At 42.4% G+C, this 22,747-nt stretch overlaps 1 protein-coding gene across 1 annotated transcript in view; it reads left to right on the top strand.

Moving 5' to 3' along the window:
- Positions 1-4,384: 4,384 nt before the first annotated feature.
- Positions 4,385-22,747, top strand: part of DLD (dihydrolipoamide dehydrogenase) — a 31,420-nt gene continuing 13,057 nt past the window's right edge. The window contains exons 1-4 of the mRNA XM_089685114.1: positions 4,385-4,543; positions 10,290-10,368; positions 18,253-18,332; positions 21,397-21,465. Of these exons, the coding sequence (XP_089541240.1) occupies positions 4,505-4,543; positions 10,290-10,368; positions 18,253-18,332; positions 21,397-21,465 (267 nt within the window). The 5' untranslated portion in view covers positions 4,385-4,504. The remainder of the gene's footprint in view (positions 4,544-10,289; positions 10,369-18,252; positions 18,333-21,396; positions 21,466-22,747) is intronic.

Genomic DNA, 22,747 nt, shown 5'->3' with positions numbered 1-22,747 from the left:
TTGGACACAGCTGATCACATGACCGAGTTGACATCTTAGGCTCTTTCCGTGGATCGGTGATCTGCTGTGTCTGAGGTACACAGAGCACAGCCGATCGCCGCACGCTCCCTGAGCCGCGCCTGCGCGGTGAGAATGGCAGGACGCCATATGACATCCTATTAGAACGAGAGAACCACCTTGCTCCCGTCATTGGACTATATGGTGGGCGGGAGGTGGTTAAAGAAAGTGCCAAAATGTGCGGTAAAAAAAACCCTGCAATAACCAGTTTCAGACTCTGGAGGTGTTATACACACCCAAAAATGTGTCAGCATTGGACATAGGGCGTGTTTAACACTTCCAGTCTTGCCCTGCTGCCAGGACCTCCCCTATCCCAGTACTGTACTATGCAATTCTGCTCTGATAATTCAGAGGCATTGCCAAGTACACAGAGAAGAAACTAAAATGTTTACCAACAACATTCCTCAAAAGAAACAATGTTTTAGTTTGTATCTGTTTACTCATCTACAGATCAAAGGGATACACTTCTGTAGATGAAGTCAGTTAAAGCAACCTGACAAGTAGAAAAAAGTTGTTTTTTAATTAAATATTCCTCTGTTTGATCCCTTATTAATAACCCTTAGTTTCCTCTAACCAATCCTAATTAACTCCTTAGTCTCCTCCATTCAATTATTCTTTTCCTGCTGATTTTTTTAGTTTATATTTTATTAACTAATAATATTTAAACTTTTTTTTGTTTTTGTTTGTTTTGTTCATTAATATTTTTGACACCTTTATCATATATCTACAAATTTCACATAAAAAAACAAACAAAAAAATGCAAAACAGAAAAAAAAACACTTTATTTCATTTGTAAATAACTTTGTACCAGAATCATAATTTTAGTGTCATTTTAAAATAGGACAAATTACAGAATAAAATGCACACTTTGTATGTGCAGTAACACTACATTTAAACTAACACCCCCCCCTCCCCCAATGATACCAATGATGGGTCATGATTTCTCCCAATGATACCAATGATGAGGCACAGTTCCTGCCTATGACACCAGCAGTGGGGCCCAATGACACCAATAATGGGGCACAATTCCTCCCAATGACATCTACAATGGGGCATGATTCCTCCCACTGACACCAAACATGGGCATTGTATACTCTTAGTGATGCCAGGATATTTTCTACTCCCAATGGCTACAGTCCGGTCCCTCTAAAGTCTGAAGGACAGTAAACTGGCCCTTTGTTCAGAAAGTATGGAGACCCTTAGCCTAGAAGATCAGAAGTGGAGGTTGTCCTCTCTCCCTCCCCATAGTCTTCTGGGACACATGATTCACAAGGTGCAGTGCTACTCGTGCATATGCAGTGGGCACCTGGCTGTGGCAATTTGCAAGTGCCTACACTTAAAGCGGAGCTCCACTCAAAAGGGGAAGTTCTGCTTTAAGGCTTCATCCCCCATTCCCCATTAAGGATTGGCACCTCTTGGAAGGGTGTGGGGGGGGTGCCCAAATTGAACAGGTACCCGCTCCCAATTCCGTTGTGATCACCGAGATAATCGTAAGTTGTCCTCACCCCCTCCCTCCCCATAGTCTTCTGGGGCATGCGTCAGGTCCCAGAAAACTACAGGATCATTCACAAGGTGCAGTGCTACTCACGCATATGCAGTGGGCGCCCCGCTGTGAACCCACAGGTTGTCACAGCCAAGTGCCTACACTTAAGATGCTGGGGAGCAAGGATGACCGGTGAGATCTGTTGTGGTGGGGACACCGCTGAAATGAGGGACAGGTGAGTGGCTGTTTTTTAAAAGTCATCAGCTACAGTTTTTGTAGCTGCTGACATTTATTTTAGTAGATTTTGACTGGACCTCCGCTTTGAGTAATGACAAAGTTATGCCGAATAAACAGGTCCATAGCAGAAATGTAAAAATTGCTCTGGTCCACAGAGAATAAACAGAATAAACCTGTTTATTCTCTGTGGACCAGAGCAATTTTTACATTTCTGCTATGGACCTGTTTATTCTCTGTGGACCAGAGCAATTTTTACATTTCTGCTATGGACCTGTTTATGAGAGGTGATGTGGTTAAAAAAAATAAAATAAAAGCATCAGTGCTTATTATTTTCTTGTAATTACATGGTCTTCTTATAATGTCACTACACCCAGGACCCTGCATTCACTATATCTGGTCTCCCACAATACATAGAACATGGAAATGCAATTATTTTAGTAAATACAAACTACTAAATAACTTTTCTTATCAGCAGTTAGAGCAGTCATGTGACTTCTATCAGTGTGCAGCCAAGCACTGGTTAAAGCTTGCAGAAGGAGTTTTCATTCTGCTCTAGGAAGATGCAAGACCCCTGACTTCTGTTTGGACAGTGCTGACTGGCCCTGTGCTGATCACATGCACTCTCCCAAGAAAAAAAAACCTCTCTAGCAATATACACCACAACTGAGCATGTCCAGAGTGACTCCACACGATATGTCTTATCGAGAAAAAAGACGGTCACACTGGAAGAAGGGGAGGATGAGAGAAGACAGGATCAAACCTTTTTACACAATGCAGAGGATTAACCCCTTAGGTTCCACAGTGAGTATAACAAGCATGCTTTACTGCATATACAGACTGATTTTACTGTTGTGGGTTTAGTAACACGTTAACGTTGGCTGGACATTTTAAACTCGGTGGCTCTGTAATCTCCCAATATCTCACTAGATCGGAGGTGGCCGTCCTCTTCTACACAGATCTCAGCCACTCAGAAAACAAAATCTTCTCTGTTCTCCCTCTGAGAAGAAATGTTTTGTGTTATAATCAGGAGGGCAGAAGAGATGATTTTTCTGAGGACTGTAATGAGATCAATTATCTTTGTTTAACCACCTAACAACCACGCTATAGCTAATGACAGCTACATCACGGTTGTCCAGTTCTGGGATGGCATCCTCTCAGAATGCGCCCACAGCTGATCACATGATGAAGTAAAAGGCCAATCACAGCGGCCTTTTACCATGTGATCAGCTGTACCCAATGACAAAGCAGATCACCGAGTAATACAGCTGCCAGTTTTCGGCAGTACTGCTGATAACCGGCAAATGTCACAGAGGACATCTAAACTGATGATCAGTGCCCAGTGGTGCCACCCAAAAGTGCCCATCAGTTGTGCCCATCAGTGCCGCTCATCAGTGCTGCATATCAGTGCAGCATCATCAGTGCCTCATCAATGCCCACCAGTGCCACCTCATCAGTGCAGCCTGTCAGTACTGCCTCTCCATGCCACCTCATCATTTCCCATCATTGTTACCTATCCATACCGCCTCATCATTTCAATCATTGTTGCCTATCCATGCCGCCTCATCATTTCACATCATTGTTGCCTATCCAGGCCGCCTCATCATTTCCCATCGGTGTTGCCTATCCATGCCGCCTCATCATCTCCCATCGGTGTTGCCTATCCATGCCGCCTCATCATTTCCCATCAGTGTTGCCTATCCATGCCACCTCATCATCTCCCATCAGTGTTGCCTATCCATACCACCTCATCATCTCCCATCAGTGTTGCCTATTCATACCACCTCATCATTTCCCATCAGTGTTGCCTATCCATACCACCTCATCATTTCCCATCAGTGTTGCCTATTCATACCACCTCATCATTTCCCATCAGTGCTACCTATCAGTGCAGCCTGTCTGTGTTGCCTATCTGTGCAGCCTTATCAATGCACATATTTGAAAGACAAAAATTACCTGTTTGCAGAACTTCATAATAGAAACAGAAAAACTTTTTTCTATCCAATTGCTTTTTTTTTCGTTTAAAGTGCGAAAAATAAAAAACACCCAGCTGCGATTAAATACCACCAAAGGAAAGCTCTATTTGTGTGGAAAAAAATGATAACATTTTCATATGGGTACAGTGTTGCATGACCGTGCAATTGTCAAAGTGCGACATCGCTGAAAGGTGAAAATTAGCCTGGGCAGGAAGGGCGTAGAAGACTGATGTGAATGTACAATATATATGTAAAGTGCTGCATAAATTGACGATATACAAGTACCTGAAATAAAAATAAATAATAAGTGCCCAATAGGCAATGGTTAATAAACGTACACCTATATCAGGAAGTGTCAGCCACCCAGGAGGCTGCAGGCTTCCATTGAAATCCCAGGCATGGGCTCCTGGCTGCCATGCTGCTTCCACATTGACTTCAATGCCCTCCAAGGCTTTGACCTGGAAGAGGAATAGAGAGGAGGACCGCGGACACTTGTGTGCAGCATAGCTGGGATTCCACGCCACTGAGGACAGACACAGCCAGCTAGTCAGCATTCGCTTCCCTCAGGTTAGACCTCGCCTACACTGTGGGGTCCATCCACTCCTTTACCACACGTGACTAGAGACGGGCAGACACTACAAGTCCCGGCATCCCCTTCGAGCCGACACACCCCCAGGCGCCTGCGCAGCCGGTGAAGTCCTTGATCCAGGGGAGTCCGGGCTGGGAGGAGAGTGTCAGTAACTACGGGAGGAAAATGCAGAGCTGGAGCCGCGTGTCCTGTACTTTGGGCAAGGTAACCCGGCACACCGGGGGAGGAAGAGGGGGAAGGGTGGACATGGGAGATCTATGTAGTGTGAAGGAAACACTTCTCCCGGCATGACAGCCTGGGACACATCCGGGGCCTAGAACTCCGAGCAGTGCCTGGACCTGACCCTGACCTTCATCACTCCTCCCTGGACACCTGTGGAGGGAGACAGTAGCCCTCCCCTCTTCACTGACCATCATCTCATCACATCAATCCTTTTACCTGGGTCATAGGGAGTCTCACTGTCACTGAGCACCACTCTTCCCCCCTCTAAGACCACCATTTTCAGTGTGGGCCATCCATGGGGTGTTGGGGGTCCTGATCCTCAATTATTTCTACCTCTCTGATGAGTAAACACTGACACCACTCCTATCTTTATAGTTATCTGTAGGGGGGCGGGGGTCCTCCCTTTGATCACCAATATAAGGGGAACGTTTCCACTGATCACCATTGTATGGGTCATCTACACAAAATAAAAAACATATACTTCTATAGCGCTCACAATACATGCTCTGTACAAATCACCAACATTCAGTGACGTAGCAGTAAAATGGCGGTGAGCAAATCCGCAGCTCATGTCTATGTTATATGAATGGCTCACAGAATACACACTTGTGGACCAAAGTGTACAGTAAGTCTGAAATATTGGCCATTGATGGACAAACTATAAGGCCCCTTGTACACGGGCGTCATAATTTACTGATGTTTACTCAGGAACTTACAATGCCTGTGTGCAAGAGGCCAAAAACTAAAGACCTGAGTAATGGGGAGTATAGGTGTGTAAGCATATAGATGCGTATAGACGAGTAAAGGCATGTAGATGAGTATAGACGAGTAAAGGTCTGTAGGCATGTAGATGAGTATAGACGAGTAAAGGTCTGTAGGCATATAGATGAGTGTAGACTAGTAAAGGTCTGTAGGTATATAGATGAGTGTAGACTAGTAAAGGTCTGTAGGTATATAGATGAGTGTAGACTAGTAAAGGTCTGCAGGTATATAGACGAGTAAAGGTCTGCAGGCATGTAGACGAGTACAGACGAGTAAAGGTCTGCAGGCATGTAGACGAGTACAGACGAGTAAAGGTCTGCAGGCATGTAGACGAGTACAGACGAGTAAAGGTCTGCAGGCATGTAGACGAGTACAGACGAGTAAAGGTCTGCAGGCATGTAGACGAGTACAGACGAGTAAAGGTCTGCAGGCATGTAGACGAGTACAGACGAGTAAAGGTCTGCAGGCATGTAGACGAGTACAGACGAGTAAAGGTCTGCAGGCATGTAGACGAGTACAGACGAGTAAAGGTCTGCAGGCATGTAGACGAGTACAGACGAGTAAAGGTCTGCAGGCATGTAGACGAGTACAGACGAGTAAAGGTCTGCAGGCATGTAGACGAGTACAGACGAGTAAAGGTCTGCAGGCATGTAGACGAGTACAGACGAGTAAAGGTCTGCAGGCATGTAGACGAGTACAGACGAGTAAAGGTCTGCAGGCATGTAGACGAGTACAGACGAGTAAAGGTCTGCAGGCATGTAGACGAGTACAGACGAGTAAAGGTCTGCAGGCATGTAGACGAGTACAGACGAGTAAAGGTCTGCAGGCATGTAGACGAGTACAGACGAGTAAAGGTCTGCAGGCATGTAGACGAGTACAGACGAGTAAAGGTCTGCAGGCATGTAGACGAGTAAAGGTCTGCAGGCATGTAGACGAGTAAAGGTCTGCAGGCATGTAGACGAGTAAAGGTCTGCAGGCATGTAGACAAGTACAGAGGCATGTAAACATGTAGATGAGTAAAGGTCTGTAGGCATATAGATGAGTGTAGACTAGTAAAGGTCTGCAGGCATGTAGACGAGTAAAGGTCTGCAGGCATGTAGACGAGTAAAGGTCTGCAGGCATGTAGACGAGTAAAGGTCTGCAGGCATGTAGACGAGTAAAGGTCTGCAGGCATGTAGACGAGTAAAGGTCTGCAGGCATGTAGACGAGTAAAGGTCTGCAGGCATGTAGACGAGTAAAGGTCTGCAGGCATGTAGACGAGTACAGACGAGTAAAGGTCTGCAGGCATGTAGACGAGTACAGACGAGTAAAGGTCTGCAGGCATGTAGACGAGTAAAGGTCTGCAGGCATGTAGACGAGTAAAGGTCTGCAGGCATGTAGACGAGTAAAGGTCTGCAGGCATGTAGACGAGTAAAGGTCTGCAGGCATGTAGACGAGTAAAGGTCTGCAGGCATGTAGACGAGTAAAGGTCTGCAGGCATGTAGACGAGTAAAGGTCTGCAGGCATGTAGACGAGTAAAGGTCTGCAGGCATGTAGACGAGTAAAGGTCTGCAGGCATGTAGACGAGTAAAGGTCTGCAGGCATGTAGACGAGTAAAGGTCTGCAGGCATGTAGACGAGTACAGACGAGTAAAGGTCTGCAGGCATGTAGACGAGTACAGACGAGTAAAGGTCTGCAGGCATGTAGACGAGTACAGACGAGTAAAGGTCTGCAGGCATGTAGACGAGTAAAGGTCTGCAGGCATGTAGACGAGTAAAGGTCTGCAGGCATGTAGACGAGTAAAGGTCTGCAGGCATGTAGACGAGTAAAGGTCTGCAGGCATGTAGACGAGTAAAGGTCTGCAGGCATGTAGACGAGTAAAGGTCTGCAGGCATGTAGACGAGTAAAGGTCTGCAGGCATGTAGACGAGTACAGAGGCATGTAAACATGTAGATGAGTAAAGGTCTGTAGGCATATAGATGAGTGGTAGACGTGTAAAGGTCTGCAGGCGTGTAGACGAGTAAAGGTCTGCAGGCGTGTAGACGAGTAAAGGTCTGCAGGCGTGTAGACGAGTAAAGGTCTGCAGGCGTGTAGACGAGTAAAGGTCTGCAGGCGTGTAGACGAGTAAAGGTCTGCAGGCGTGTAGACGAGTAAAGGTCTGCAGGCGTGTAGACGAGTAAAGGTCTGCAGGCGTGTAGACGAGTAAAGGTCTGCAGGCGTGTAGACGAGTAAAGGTCTGCAGGCGTGTAGACGAGTAAAGGTCTGCAGGCGTGTAGACGAGTAAAGGTCTGCAGGCGTGTAGACGAGTAAAGGTCTGCAGGCGTACGGAAGAGTACAGACGAGCGTAGGTCTGCAGGCGTACGGAGGAGTACAGACGAGCGTAGGTCTGCAGGCGTACGGAGGAGTACAGACGAGCGTAGGTCTGCAGGCGTACGGAGGAGTACAGACGAGCGTAGGTCTGCAGGCGTACGGAGGAGTACAGACGAGCGTAGGTCTGCAGGCGTACGGAGGAGTACAGACGAGCGTAGGTCTGCAGGCGTACGGAGGAGTACAGACGAGCGTAGGTCTGCAGGCGTACGGAGGAGTACAGACGAGCGTAGGTCTGCAGGCGTACGGAGGAGTAGAGACGAGCAAAGGTGTGCAGGCGTACGGAGGAGTAGAGACGAGCAAAGGTGTGCAGGCGTACGGAGTAGTAGAGACGAGGAAAGGTGTGCAGGCGTACGGAGGAGTACAGACGAGTAAAGGTGTGCAGGCGTACGGAGGAGTACAGACGAGCAAAGGTGTGCAGGCGTACGGAGGAGTACAGACGAGCAAAGGTGTGCAGGCGTACGGAGTAGTAGACGAGGAAAGGTGTGCAGGCGTACGGAGGAGTACAGACGAGCAAAGGTGTGCAGGCGTACGGAGTAGTAGAGACGAGGAAAGGTGTGCAGGCGTACGGAGGAGTACAGACGAGTAAAGGTGTGCAGGCGTACGGAGGAGTACAGACGAGTAAAGGTGTGTAGGCGTACAGACATTGCGTAAGTCCCCGGTCACACAAGTGTAACTTGTCATGCAATTTGATAGTCTCACCCTATTGTCCGCATTGAAAGTGGTCATATCGGTGTGATTGACTCCTTTGGAGTTGCACTGATTTTGAAAGTACTTCATGTACTACTTTTTCCAAGTTCAGGTGTGACTGGCATAGACATCTGTGCATGAAGTCACACAGATGTCTTCCAAGTTGCACCTGAAGTCGGACTGACATCCGACTTTTTAAAATTGTATGAGTTCACTTGAATTCGCATGATTTCAAAGTCGGATTCGGTGTGACCAAAGACTAAGTGTAAGTGTGATATTGTTATTGTCACTCAGCCACAAGGAGTCACATCTGGCTTCCCACAGTAAACATGCTGGCACCAGGGACCCGAAGACGAAGTGAAGAACTGGCCTGGGTGAGGATAGTGCGCTGGATCCCTGGACTGTGTCCTTTTATTAAAAGTCAGCAACTTCAGTATTTTTTTTTTTCGTTCTAGGTGAAGATCATCTTTAACTGGTAACCGTGCTATGACCGAATGACAGCTACAGCACGGTTACCCAGTTCTGGGAGGGTGTCATATGACATCCTCCTAGAACGCACCCTCCTGCGGACCCCCGGCAATCTCCCTGATCGCTGTGCCCTACAGATACAGCTGATCACGTGATGAAGTAAAAGGCCAATCACAGCGGCCTTTACCACTTGATCAGCTTTGTCCAATGACACAGCAGATCACAGAGTAAATACAGTTGCTGCTGTATCAGCAGCACTTTCAGGAAAGTACTGCTGATAACCAGCAGCTGTCACAGAGGAGATCGGCACTGATGATCAATGCCCTGCAGTGCCACCCACAGGTGCCTACCATCATTGCCCAGCAGGGCCGCCTATCAGTGCAGCATCATCAGTGCCTCCTCAACAATGCCCACCAGTGCCACCTCATCAGTGCAGCCTGTCAGTGCCCATCAGTGCTGCCTATCCATGCCACCTCATCAGTGCCCATTAGTGCTGCCTATCAGTGCAGCCTTGTCAATGCACATCGGTGAAGGAGAAAAATTACCTGTTTGCAAAATTTTATAATAGAAACAAAGAAAATCTTTTTATTTTTTTGTGCAAAAAATAAAACACTCAATGGCGATTAAATATTACCAAAAAAGTTCTATTTGTGTGAATAAAAAAAATGCTAAAAATTTCATATGGGTGCAATGTTGCATGATCGCGCAATTGTCATTCAACGTTCGACAGCGCTGAAAATTGGCCTGGGCACAAAGGAGGTATTTGTGCCCGGTAGGCAAGTAGAACTGTACGCAATTTTTTTTTTTTTTTTCATTTTGGATAGAGTAAGGGAGGCTTATAACCCCTCCCAGAATGTTTTGCCATCTGTGTCCCATCAGGGAGATTTCACTTCCTGTCCCATAGACAAATAGAAAGTGAGAGGAAATCCCTGCAAATTAAGGGAATTTCTTGGATGCCTAAATTACCAGAACCAGTGTCCCCATTGGAAGGTTTCTTTTCTGGGGACAACCCAAAATCTGGGAATTTCTTTTACTTTCAATGATAATGGTGATTAAGACAAATCGAGAGGGTGAATCTCCCTAACGGGGACACAGACTGCAATAACAACCTAATAGATGTTCTAATCCATCTCCAGTCTATCCAAAAGTAAAAAAAAAAAAAGTTTTGCCTTTAGTTATAATGTACTTTAAGGTGACATATCGTTCAGTGTAGAATAGAATTACTTTGTTACACATTGCCAACAGTGTGGGATACATATTTGCATTGAATAAATCCCATGATTTAAAGGAAAGCGGGCCTAAGCCTGAAAGTGTAATGGGAAAATATTGCTGCTGTTTCATAATATATATAGTTGGATATGAATAAAATAATTGCTTTAATTGTCTAATAAAACATTTTTTATTTATTTAAATGTAAGGTTATGTGCAATGAAAGCATTTTACTTTTTCTTTTAATATTTAGAAGGCTCAAATCAGTCATCTCACCCCTGGACTGAAAAGAATCTGTGCTGTGCCACTCCGTACCTATGCAGACCAAGCCTGTAAGTTTTCTGTTTCATTTCTCATTAAAGGTTTGTACAAATGGATTCATATGTGTAGTTTAGCCGTGGTTCACACCGTGGAACCGCATGTGATTCGCACAGGGATCCCACCACATTCCTGTGCAATTCACATGCAATTTTTTGCGGTGCTATTTGAAACCATTCATTTTGTATGGCTCAAATCACACCGCATCTGCACGAAAAAGGTGCAGCCACCCTTTTTTTTTTTTCTGCCGCACTAGAATTGGATCTCATGGGTGTTCATACCCATGCGAACCAATTCAGGCAAACGCACTACTTTTGCAGAAAAAATGGCAGTAAGACAAGTGCAGCACTGCCCACAAAAAGTGGTTAATTGAAAATCCATCTGGAGTAATATAACTGTATTAACTAATAGCTACAAAAATATTTTATTTGATCACATGGATCATGAAGAGGTTGGACATGGACACGGTGAACAAATCATAATAAAATTGCAAAATAAACATTCGACGTCTTCAAATCTGGTTATTTATCGGCAAGCAGGAATCCACATAAGGCAATGAAGTTTCCTAACTACATGATCAAAGAATTCCATATGGCTCCACATGGTATCTGGATAGGGAGATCATTCTTCAGAAATATTCTTTGGTAAACATCACAATAAACGGAATGACTTCCTATAATGGAAACCAAAGAGGGATCATAGTAGAGGAAACATAAAAAGAATAATATATGCACTGGTCATGTACTGTAACAAGATAACCAAACTTGGTAGTAAACTAGTAGGTCCATTACCTTCTCATGAGCTTGACCATCATGAAAAAATGAATCTAAGGCCTTCCTGGGTGACCACCCCAAATGGAAATGAATTCACAATAGCAAGTGATTCTAAGAATGTATAAACATAAATCATAAGTATCAAACAAAATACCTGAATAGAATTAATGTAAGGGTAAAAAAATGTATTACCATAAGCAGGATCAAGGAGACTCCACCTCACTTGAAATGAGATCAGGTTTTTGTGTTTCTAATCATGAATATGGGGGTGGAAAGCCGTGTGTGTGTGTGTGTGTGTGTGTGTGTGTGTGTGTGTGTGTGTGTGTGTGTGTGTGTGTGTGTGTGTGTGTGTGTGTGTGTGTGTGTGTGTGTGTGTGTGTGTGTGTGTGTGTGTGTGTGTCCCCAAGCTGATTATAGCAGGCAGTATATACCTGAATGTATGTACCCAAATCAGGGTTTCCAAAATTGGCTCTTACTGAGAGATAATGCGGTTCCTTTTGGATATATATGAGACTAATATCACATACCACAGCACGTATGTAGCGTAATATATACGTATACCTCCAATAGGAGTTAAAAAATTCCCCCAAAAGAGGGGCTTATGGGCACATGGTTCCCAATATGCGGAGTATGCTCCCCGTATACAAATAGCAATGAAGACTATCTAAGCCAAACAAGCTAATAACTTGCCACCGGTGGAAGTGAGCTGTGACTCTAAGTCGCCATGTGTGGGCTGCTTAGGATGATAGCCTCATCGTGATCTTAATGCCTCATGCCTTTCCAATATGGAGCTGAAGCAAACTGCTTCTTCCCTCCTCGTGGGCACCGCACCCTATGAAGACGCCGAGCGTAATGATGTCATCACGTTGACGCGTTTCGTCCGCCAATCACCGCAGACTTCGTCAGAACTGGGAGGGGACTTCTCTTCCATTGCCTTATATAGTGCCCTGATTGCATACAAAGTTGTTTGTCGCCCACTTGTGTTGAAAAACTATCATTACATTAAAATCCAAAATCACATAAAAAACATATACTAAATAATGACATTACGAGAAAAGCCTTATTCAAAGGAAAAAATCACCTTAGGAAAGAGGAATATAATTCTTTAGACTCACATGGCACTGTGGGCATATCCTCACCAAGGAGATTTCATTCTTTTATTTAATTCAAAAAGACTTTAAAATTAAGTTCTGTATTTAGTCCATGTGGGACTAACGTACCAAGAGTATATATCCAAAATGTTTCTTTTTGGAGGAGAACTTTGTCAAAGTCGCCCCGTCTAGCTGAGATATTTAACAGGAAGATTCCCTTAACTTTCAAACCATCAATCCTTCCCCCCATGTACCTCCTTAAAATGTTGGGCTAGCGGGTTTTCCTTCTCTCTTTCATTCCTATTCTTGTTCTCATTTTTAATATCTCTCAAATGTTCACCAATCCTAGTTCTAACGGTTCTTTTGGTTTTCCCTATATACTTCTTTTTACATGGACATTCTATCATATAGATTACTTTATTACTAGAACAGTTGATAAAGTTTCTTATTTGAAATACCTGGGATTCATCTGTAATTAAAAACTGATTGGTCTTATGTACATATGGACAGATTTGGCAGTGGCCACACGGAAACATGCCAGTTATACGAGTTTGCCTAGTTAACCAGTTTGTTTGGGGGACTCTTTGAAATTCTGACTGTACTAAAATATCATTCAGATTCTGGGCTCTTTTTGCTACCATATGTGGACTTTTACCTACAATCTGTGCTATTCCTAGGTTTTGAGTTAATAAATGCCAGTGTGAATCCAGAACCCTCTTAACTTCCTCCCATTGTTGTCCAAATTTAGTTATAAACCTTACTGGTTGATTTGAAGATTTATCCCCAGCTTTGAGTTTAGGTTTATTAATTCATCTCTTGTTTTATAAGAGGCTCTTCGTTTGGCCCTTCTCAAAGTTCTGTGTGAATACCCCCTTTCCCTAAACCTTTTATAAAGTTGAATAGATTCAGCTCTATATTGGGCGTCATCAGTACAGTTCCTTTTAATTCTCTGAAATTGGCCAATGGGTATACCCTGTTTTAAACTTTCCGGGTGGTAACTGGTAGCATGTAAAAGTGTATTTGCTGCTGTTTCTTTTCTAAATGTTTTAGTAATTAGTCTATTCTCATACATTGAGATTGAGAGATCCAGGAATGAGATTACTTCACTGTCGGTAGTATATGTTAGTCTAATATTCCTATCATTTTCATTCAAAAATCCAAGAAAGCATTCCAGTTGTCCCATATTCCCATCCCATCAGGACGTCCTCAATGTATCTCAGCCATTTCACCACATGTTGATTAAAGGGAATGGATGGATATACCAAATCTTCTTCCCACAGGCCCAGATGAAGACATGCATAGGCCGGAGCCCAAGGTGCTCCCATGGAAGTACCACATATTTGTTGGTAAAAGGCCCCCAGAAATTGAAAGCAATTATGGGTCAGCATAAATTCCAAGAGGTCCAGGATGAATTCATTCTGAGCCTCCATTTCTGGGAAATGTACCTCCAGAAAAAAATGCTATAGCTCTCAAACCCCAAGCATGTGGGATTGAGGTATATAATGATTCAACGTCTATACCCACTAAAAGTGCTCCCTCTGGTACCTTAAAATTTCCAATTTTTGCCAATACATCTCCAGTATCCCTTACATATGATCTAAGTTCAGTGACCAGATCTTTAATAAGGTCATCGAATCTTCCTGTTAAATATCTCAGCTAGACGGGGCGACTTTGACAAAGTTCTCCTCCAAAAAGAAAAATTTTGGATATATACTCTTGGTACGTTAGTCCCACATGGACTAAATACAGAACTTAATTTTAAAGTCTTTTTGAATTAAATAAAAGAATGAAATCTCCTTGGTGAGGATATGCCCACATTGCCATCTGAGTCTAAAGAATTATATTCCTCTTTCCTAAGGTGATTTTTTCCTTTGAATAAGGCTTTTCTCGTAATGTCACTATTTAGTATATGTTTTTCTATGTGATTTTGGATTTTAATGTAGTGATAGTTTTTCAGCACAAGAGGGCGACATAAACAACTTTGTATGCAATCGGGGCACTATATAAGGCAATGGAAGAGAAGTCCCCTCCCAGTTCTGACGAAGTTTGCGGTGATTGGCGGACGAAATGCGTCAACGTGATGACATCATTACGCTCGGCGTCTTCATAGGGTGCGGTGCCCACGAGAAGGGAAGAAGCAGTTTGCTTCAGCTCCATATTGGAAAGGCATGAGGCATTAAGATCACGATGAGGCTATCATCCTAAGCAGCCCGCACATGGCGACTTAGAGTCACAGCTCACTTCCACCGGTGGCAAGTTATTAGCTTGTTTGGCTTAGATAGTCTTCATTGCTATTTGTATACGGGGAGCATACTCCGCATATTGGGAACCATGTGCCCATAAGCCCATCTTTTGGGGGAATTTTTGAACTCCTATTGGAGGAATCCGTATATATTACGCTACATACGTGCTGTGGTATGTGATATTAGTCTCATATATATCCAAAAGGAACCACATTATCTCTCAGTAAGAGCAATTTTTGGAAACCCTGATTTGGGTACATACATTCAGGTATATACTGCCTGCTATAATCAGCTTGGACTAATATATATATATATATATATATATATATATATATATATATATATATATATATAGCAGACCACCTGGCTTTCCACCCCCATATTCATGATTAGAAACACAAAGACCTGATCTCATTTCAAGTGGGGTGGAGTCTCCTTGATCCTGCTTATGGTAATACATTTTTTTTTACCCTTACATTTATTCTGTTCAGGTATTTTGTTTGATACTTATGATTTATGTTTATACATTCTTAGAATCACTTGCTATTGTGGATTCATTTCCATTTGGGGTGGTCACCCAGGAAGGCCTTACATTCATTTTTTCATGATGGTCAAGCTCATGAGAAGGTAATGGAACTACTAGTTTACTACTAAGTTTGGTTATCTTGTTACAGTACATGACCAGTGCATATATTATTCTTTTTATGTTTCCTCTACTATGATCCCTCTTTGGTTTCCATTATAGGAAGTCATTCCGTTTATTGTGGTGTTTACCAAAGAATATTTCTGAAGAATGATCTCCCTATCCAGATACCATGTGGAACCATATGGAATTCTTTGATCATGTAGTTAGGAAACTTCATTGCCTTATGTGGATTCCTGCTTGCCGATAAATAACCAGATTTGAAGATGTCGAATGTTTTTTTTAATTTTGTAATTTTATTATGATTTGTTCACCGTGTCCATGTCCAGCCTCTTCATGATCCATGTGATCAAATAAAATATTTTTGTAGCTATTAGTTAATGCAGTTCTATTACTCCGCATGGATTTTCAATTAACCACTTTTTGTGGGCAGTGCTGCACTTGTCTTACTGCCATTTTTTCTATTGAGTATCCTGGGTTTATAAATCCACATTTATATTATAAGTGAGACGGAGATATTATTATGACACGGATATACGTTCATACTAGGTGGCTCCTTTCTTTTTGTTTGGTGCACTACTTTTGCAACCTGTGTTTGGGGTGGCATTGATGTAACCTTGACACCCGCAGCAGATCGCATAAATACAGTGTGATTGTTATGTGGTGTTTCCCGTATTGCATCAGTGTGAACCGAGGCTTAAAAAGATGCCATAGTTTACATATTTACATAGTTGGTCTGGCTGAAAAAAGACAAAAGTCCATCCAGTTCAACCATAAACAAAAAAAAAAAAGTTATAATCCTATACCCACAGTTGATCCAGAGGAAGGCAAAAAAAAATCCAGCAAAGCATGAGCCAATTTGCTCCTGGAAGGGAAAACATTCCTTCTTGTTCCCCTGAGAGGCAATCGGATATTCCCTGGATCAACTTTACCTATAAATGTTAGTATCCAGTTATATTCTGTGTATCTAAGAAAGAATCCAGGCCTTTTTTAAAGCAATCCACTGAGCTGGCCAGAACCAACTCTTGAGGGAGTCTATTCCACATTTTCACAGCTCTCACTGTGAAGAAACATTTCTGTGTTTGGAGATTAAATTTATTTTCCTCCAGACATAAAGATTGTCCCCTTGTCCTCTGTGATGGCCTCAGGGTGAATAGCTCTACACCGAGTTCACTATATGAACCACTGATGTATTTATACATGTTGATCATATCCCCCCTTAATCTCCTCTTCTCAAGATAGAATACATTCAGTTCCTCTAATCTTTCCTCATAGCTGAGCTCCTCCATGCCTCTTATCAGTTTGGTTGCCCTTCTCTGTACTTTCTCCAGTTCCCCAATGTTCTTTTTGTGAATTGGTGCCCAAAACTGAACTGCATATTCCAGATGAGGTCTTACTAATGATTTGTACAGGGGTAAAATGATATCTCTCTCTGGAGTCTATACTTCTTTTAATACAAGAGAGGATTTTGCTTGCTTTAGAAACCACAGCTTGGCATTGCATGCCATTATTAAGCTTGTGATCTACCAGAACTCCCAGATCCTTCTCCCCCATTGATTCCCCCAGTTGTACTCCCTCTAGTATGTATGAGATGCATGCATATTCTTAGCCCCCAAGTGCAGAACCTTACATTTATCAACATTAAATCTCATTTGCCACATAGTTGCCCAATTAAACAGTGCATTGAGGGCGGCTTGTAAGTTGAAGACATCCTGTAAGGACGTAGCTTGAATCAGACTTATTATGGAAACATAGATAAGTATGCATAAACATGAGTGCTGTGCTATTGGTATACTGTGTGAAACACATCCGGCAATACACTGGAGAAGACTTGTCACAGATTTAGTTGAATCCAGTAAAGATAGGTTTTGTTCACCTCTGTTGAGTAGTACTGGTTGGGATTTACATATGATAGGCTGTAACTCAAACAAAACTCATCTTAAAGCGGAACATTTCCCATAACTTCATAAATATAATGTGCTTTAGCAAGGAACATGCATTCCACATGAATAATTATGCTACCAAAATTAGTGTGTGCTGTATTTCCTCCAGCATTGTTCCTGTTTCTTCTTGGTGGAGCCTGCCATTTTGCTGAAGCCCAGAGCCCTGAGAACAAAGTAAATCTTTAGGCTGTTAGCAGATCGCCCTCTACATTTTTGGCACAGTGCCTAAAAATTAAAAGCAACTGAGCATGTGCAGAGCAGGGTGAGAGTATATTACTGGATTTTAAACAGGCATTTATAATTATTTATTTTTAATGTTTTACATAGCTATGCATGCAAAAGAGGCCAGCGTGAAGTGATCTAGCAAGACTTCATTTTCTGACTAAAGTTTCACTTTAAAAAGTATATAAGTCTCAGTGCATGCATACTCAGGAGAATGGAGCTGCTCTTTTAAGTACATAAATACCTGCCACTATGTAAATGGAGCTGTTGACTTTTAATAAACAGCCACTCATCTGTCCCACGATCCAGTGCTTTGCTCACCCCAGCTGTCTTCACCTCCCGTCGTCTGTCTTGACGCTGGCATCTTAACTGGGCACCCAGCTGTGACAGCATGCAGCTCCATAGCTGGGTGTCCACTGTGCATGCGTGAGCCACGCTGTGCATTGACTGGTCCCGCAATCTTCTGGGACGTGTCACGTGTCCCAGGAGACTTCGGGCAGGGAGCGGGGAAGGAGAACTCTGCGTTAAATAACACAGTTAGCAATGTGTGATGGACATCTCTTCTGCTTAACTTAAATCCTAGTAAGTACGGTACCTACACATGCTATTAGCTTGGTTGCAGATCGCCTCAGTAGGATGAAATTCCGGGGGTACTTTATAAGGAAATTGGAACCACAGCTTGCATGGCTGCCACTGCCTGTGGCTTTCTGTTGGCCAAAGGAGGTCTTCCACCACTTTTCTATGCTATAGGAAGGCACTGATGGCTGTAATGGTGGGGGCTACACTGTGACCATGCATACTTTAGTTGGTTACTTTTATAGAATACTTCAATGGTTCAAGTGCTCTGCAAAGAAGACAAAACACATATACTGTACTTTTGCTTTTATGTCATCCATAATAGCACTGCTAACATGTTCACATTCATTTGTTTTTTCAACAAGTATAGAATTTAACTTCTGTGTATTATTCTTTATTACTTGAAGTGGATGCTGATGTCACGGTCATAGGCTCTGGTCCTGGAGGTTATGTTGCTGCTATCAAAGCTGCCCAGCTGGGCTTTCAGGTAAAGTTTGGTTCTAATGCGTACATTGATATTTGAATGCATTGTGCTAAACCTGTGCTTGGCAGAGACTAGTAACAAATTGTTTAAATAATAGGCCTTCTCTGGTGGTTGAGTTTTGCATGCTGTCACCTTTAATTCAAGCATCAGCAATGCATTTTGGTAACTAATTCACGTAAAGCAGATTAATATAGGCATTGTGACAGACAGATGGTAAGTCACTGTGTAAGGGTCCTTTCGAACAAGTCCGTCACTTCATGAAAAGTGATTTAAAAAAAAAAGACATATAAACTGAATCCTTTTACATCCATTTTTTACATGTTCCTTTTTCTTTTTTTTAGCTGTTGAAGTAAATAGTCATAGGCGGACAGAAGTATAAACATCCGCTCATGGTTCAATCTGGATCCTCCTGAAAAACTGACAGACAGATCCAGACTGAAAGCTCAATGGCCCTAAAACATGCGGATAGTGCCTCTTTCAGGAGTGAAATTGTCCCTGATCCGGTGTGACACTGATTGGAAAGAGATTGGTGTTGCTTACAAAATAGAAAATATGCTAGTCAGTTTTTGTTCCTAGAGCAGCTCGAAGCGCACCAATTGAAAAAAAGGGCATCCAAGAGTTTAAACAAGGTAGTGAGAGGGTAAAAAACCTTTGAAGAGCTCAGTGGCTCAGGTTAGGCTGCTCACAACATGCAAGGCCTCCCTATTATGGGTACTCCACCAGGTTACCAGGAAAAAGTGTGCATATATGGAAGAAGCGCCAGACCAAAAGATAAGAGTCCAAACTCATTTATTGATGTTGTTAGTGTCTTTTAACCTAACCTCAAATAAATTTGGACTCTTTTATCTTTTGGTCTGGCGCTCCTTCCATATATGCACGCACAAGAAGCGCACATCTAGGCATGTCTGGCCTAAATTAATAGGAAGTCGAACCAGACTGATGTCTGAGAGATATAAATTGTAAAGGGATGGAGAAAGCCCATGTCCGAACAGTCCCATGTGTCAGCTAAGCAAGTATCCGCCTGCATGTAAGCAGAAAACCGACCCAGTCTAACTGAAAGCAGAACTAAACTCCCTCAATCAGCATGAACTATTTTTCATATTTATACTGCTCAGTTTCTTCCTGGTTTCTTGCCTAGACCAAAATTATGTCATACATCCCAGGAGTCTTCATGGGCATTTTTTTTCTTTCGTGTGGAGGAGGGGCTTTCTCAGCTGAGCATGCTTGAGCTAGGGGCAGATTGATTCCAGGAATTAAATGCTACATGAATCATCTGCACTTACTCAAAATAAAGTATAGAGACATGGATAAATGGGTGAATTTGCTTTATATTGTAAAAATGAATTAAATAGCGTTTTCAGATTGTGGTGCTCAGATTCAGTTCCGCTTGAAGAATCCAGTTAAGCAGAGAATTTGAGACCGCTGTCATAAGGGAGGAATAGATGGAGTTGTGCAACAAAATTGCCAGGAAGCTGAAATCCTTTTGTGTTCATTGATATGCTCAACAACTCCAGCGCAGGCAGAACCATTCGCTACTTTGATGTTTGGATGAATAAAAGTGGACAAAAAGCACTAAAATACATTTTGCTGAGTGGAATGAAGCTAAAATCCATAGCATTTTAATCATTTTAAAGTGGTTCTAAACTCGAAAGGTTTTTTACCTTAATGCATTCTGAGCATTAAGGTAAAAAAACTTTCCACTGCCGGTTTACCCCCCAGCCATCTCTAAAGACATAACTGAGTTCTCTCTCTATCCAGTGCTTTCCCCGCAGGAAGCACAGTTTTCTCTTCCTGCATTCACAGGATAAACTGGTTAGCGGGAGCCATTGGCTTCTACTGCTGACAGTCAAATCCTGTGAGGCAGGAGCGGGGAGCATGGCCAGGCCATGCTGTGTGTGTCTATAGATGCACACAGCCTGGCTTGAGAACGTGCCTGCATATGTGCCCTCTGTGGCTGACTTGCAGAGGGGGCACACGCAGGGAAGGGAGAGTGGGGGTCTCCAGAAGAGGAGGTATGAGACCACTTTGTTCAAAACTGTTGCACAGAGTAGGTAACATGTTTAATATGACATGTTTTTATTTTATGAAAAAAAAATAAAATTTTACAATCATTTTAGAGATGCATGTCAAATTAGTCAATAAATCGTAGACAGCTGAAGTTAATTTTCCTGAAGACACATTTTATGTAACCTCCGCTGCCTATATTTCTGGATATACTGATCATTTGATGCTTGATGTGCACTTTGTACATTTATATGCTGTAACTTAATGAGATATATTTACATTAAAGACCTGCACAGAATTCGAGAGCTTCATTTGATTATACTTTAGTTTATTCCTCCTTCATTAGGGTTATGTGAGCAGAACTATGACATGGTCCTGCTTGGATGTTGGCACAAATCTAGGGCACCTCCATATTTCATAATGTTCAACTAAGTGTTAATCTAATTTTGGGGCCTACTATAATACTTTATATCCTAGATGTGCTTGAATCACTTCAAATTGATGTGGTTTTAATTGGCAATTTCAAATATTCGTTGTCAATGTTGTCATGTTGTAAGATCTTTGAATGCTGTGAGAATATTTATTATTAATTCTAGTTAAACTGCCATCCTCTGAGACCAGGCAACTTGAGTATTTTTTTGGAATGCCAAAACTGGTCCAACCATATTTCAAATATCACTTTTAATATTTTGGCCATTGCTGCTTTTCTTAGAAGCAATATCAAGCATGTCTAGTACTTGGAGGCGCTTGTTAGGATACAAAAGATTTTGTAGCTTGTTGGAAAATCTTGTTGCAAGCATGCAAGCTTCTTCACCCATGTAGACAGCAAATTAAGAAACCTGTGTAGAGCGCAAATTGAGAGTACTGCAGTGTACTGCTATCACCACTGTGGGGACAATCACTGGTCCTGCAGTGGAGTGCTTGTAGATAAATGGATGTTTTCTCATCTGTTGTTCTTAGGGGTATATCTAGTTTACTTGAGGACAGAGATTTTCCAGTCCTGAAAAGACTAACGCAACCTTTTTTCAGAGTTTGCTTCTCATTAATATTCCCTTTATTTTAGACTGTTTGTGTGGAAAAAAATGATACTCTTGGTGGAACCTGTTTAAATGTTGGCTGCATCCCCTCTAAGGTATGTAAAAAAAAAAAAAACCACACACTTCAGCCAAGCAACAGTACATTGAAACACATGTAGCATGTAAGTTGTGTTTTATGGGGGTCCTTCAAAAAATTTCCGCACTTTTATATTTTCGCTGGAAATGGTGGGGGTGGGAGGAGTTGTAATTGGTCGTTTCTGAGAGTGTCATGTGACTAGTCTGTCTGGCATGCTGGCTGACATTGCAGATTAATATAAGAGTTGTCACGTTGTTGTTGAAATTCTTAATAGAATTGAAAAAAAGTGTAGAAACCTTTTGAAGACCCTTCATATTTGCCAAAATATATGTAAAGTAACTGTTGTTTGTCCCCACCACCTTTTCTTCTCTGTTGTATGGCTGCATGGCACAAGGAGGATGACAACAGACTGAGAGCCTGCAGTTCTAAAGAGACTATCCCACAGCTTCTCCTCCTACCCTATGCATCATGAGTAAACACCGCATGATCCTAGATTTCTCTATTTCACCTCTGTGCTTTCTTCTCCCACTCAGCTAATAGCACAGGCATTCCTACTGCAATTTACGCTTTCAGCTGGTGTGATAACTATTATTAAATATGTTTGTATTAAGGGAATATATTCGTGTACTTTTACCTGTCCTTTTACTTCTTCTTTTTTTTTTTTATTGTGTTGCCCTGCTATTCACTTGACATTGATATCCCACTTTTTTGCAAATTAACTTTAATACTTCAGCAGCACAGTGAGGGCTAAAAGTGTAAAAATCCATTTAATCCAAAGTGACATTCTTAGACCAAGAAAAAGTGCACATTTGATGGATTGTTAAACTTGTGCAGACTTCCAATAAGAAATACTTACAGTCTTCTGACAGATGTGCCCAAGGTTCTGTGCTCAGACCTCTTCTATTCTTTGTCTACACCTCCTCCCTTGATCAGCTGATAGCCTCCCATGGCTTCCAGTACCGTTTCTGTGCTGTAGACACCCAACTCTATTTTTCTCCCCCCCCCGGCTCACCCCAGTCTCTTTGCACATCAGTAATTTACTAACGGACATATCAGTATGAATGTCGCACCACTTTCTCAAAATTAATCTTCAAAAATGAGCTCATAAGCTTTCAGAAATATATCATAGGAGTACCCAGATAACTGACCTGAAGCATATCCCACTAGGTTCTGCCCTATCCTGTATAACTGTTTAAAAATATGTTTTTCTTGATCTCCCATATTTCCATCCATTGTGGGTAAAAATCACTGTAGCACATATAGCATATGCAGAAGTGTCTTAAAGTATCCAAATGCAAATA

Source organism: Staurois parvus, unplaced genomic scaffold (genome assembly GCF_062004578.1).
Source record: "Staurois parvus isolate SC_StPar_1 unplaced genomic scaffold, SC_StPar_1.0 ptg000019l, whole genome shotgun sequence".
In the NCBI taxonomy this organism is placed as follows: domain Eukaryota; kingdom Metazoa; phylum Chordata; class Amphibia; order Anura; family Ranidae; genus Staurois; species Staurois parvus.
Note: the sequence above shows the minus strand (reverse complement) of the source record. Positions and strands in the feature narration are given on the sequence as shown.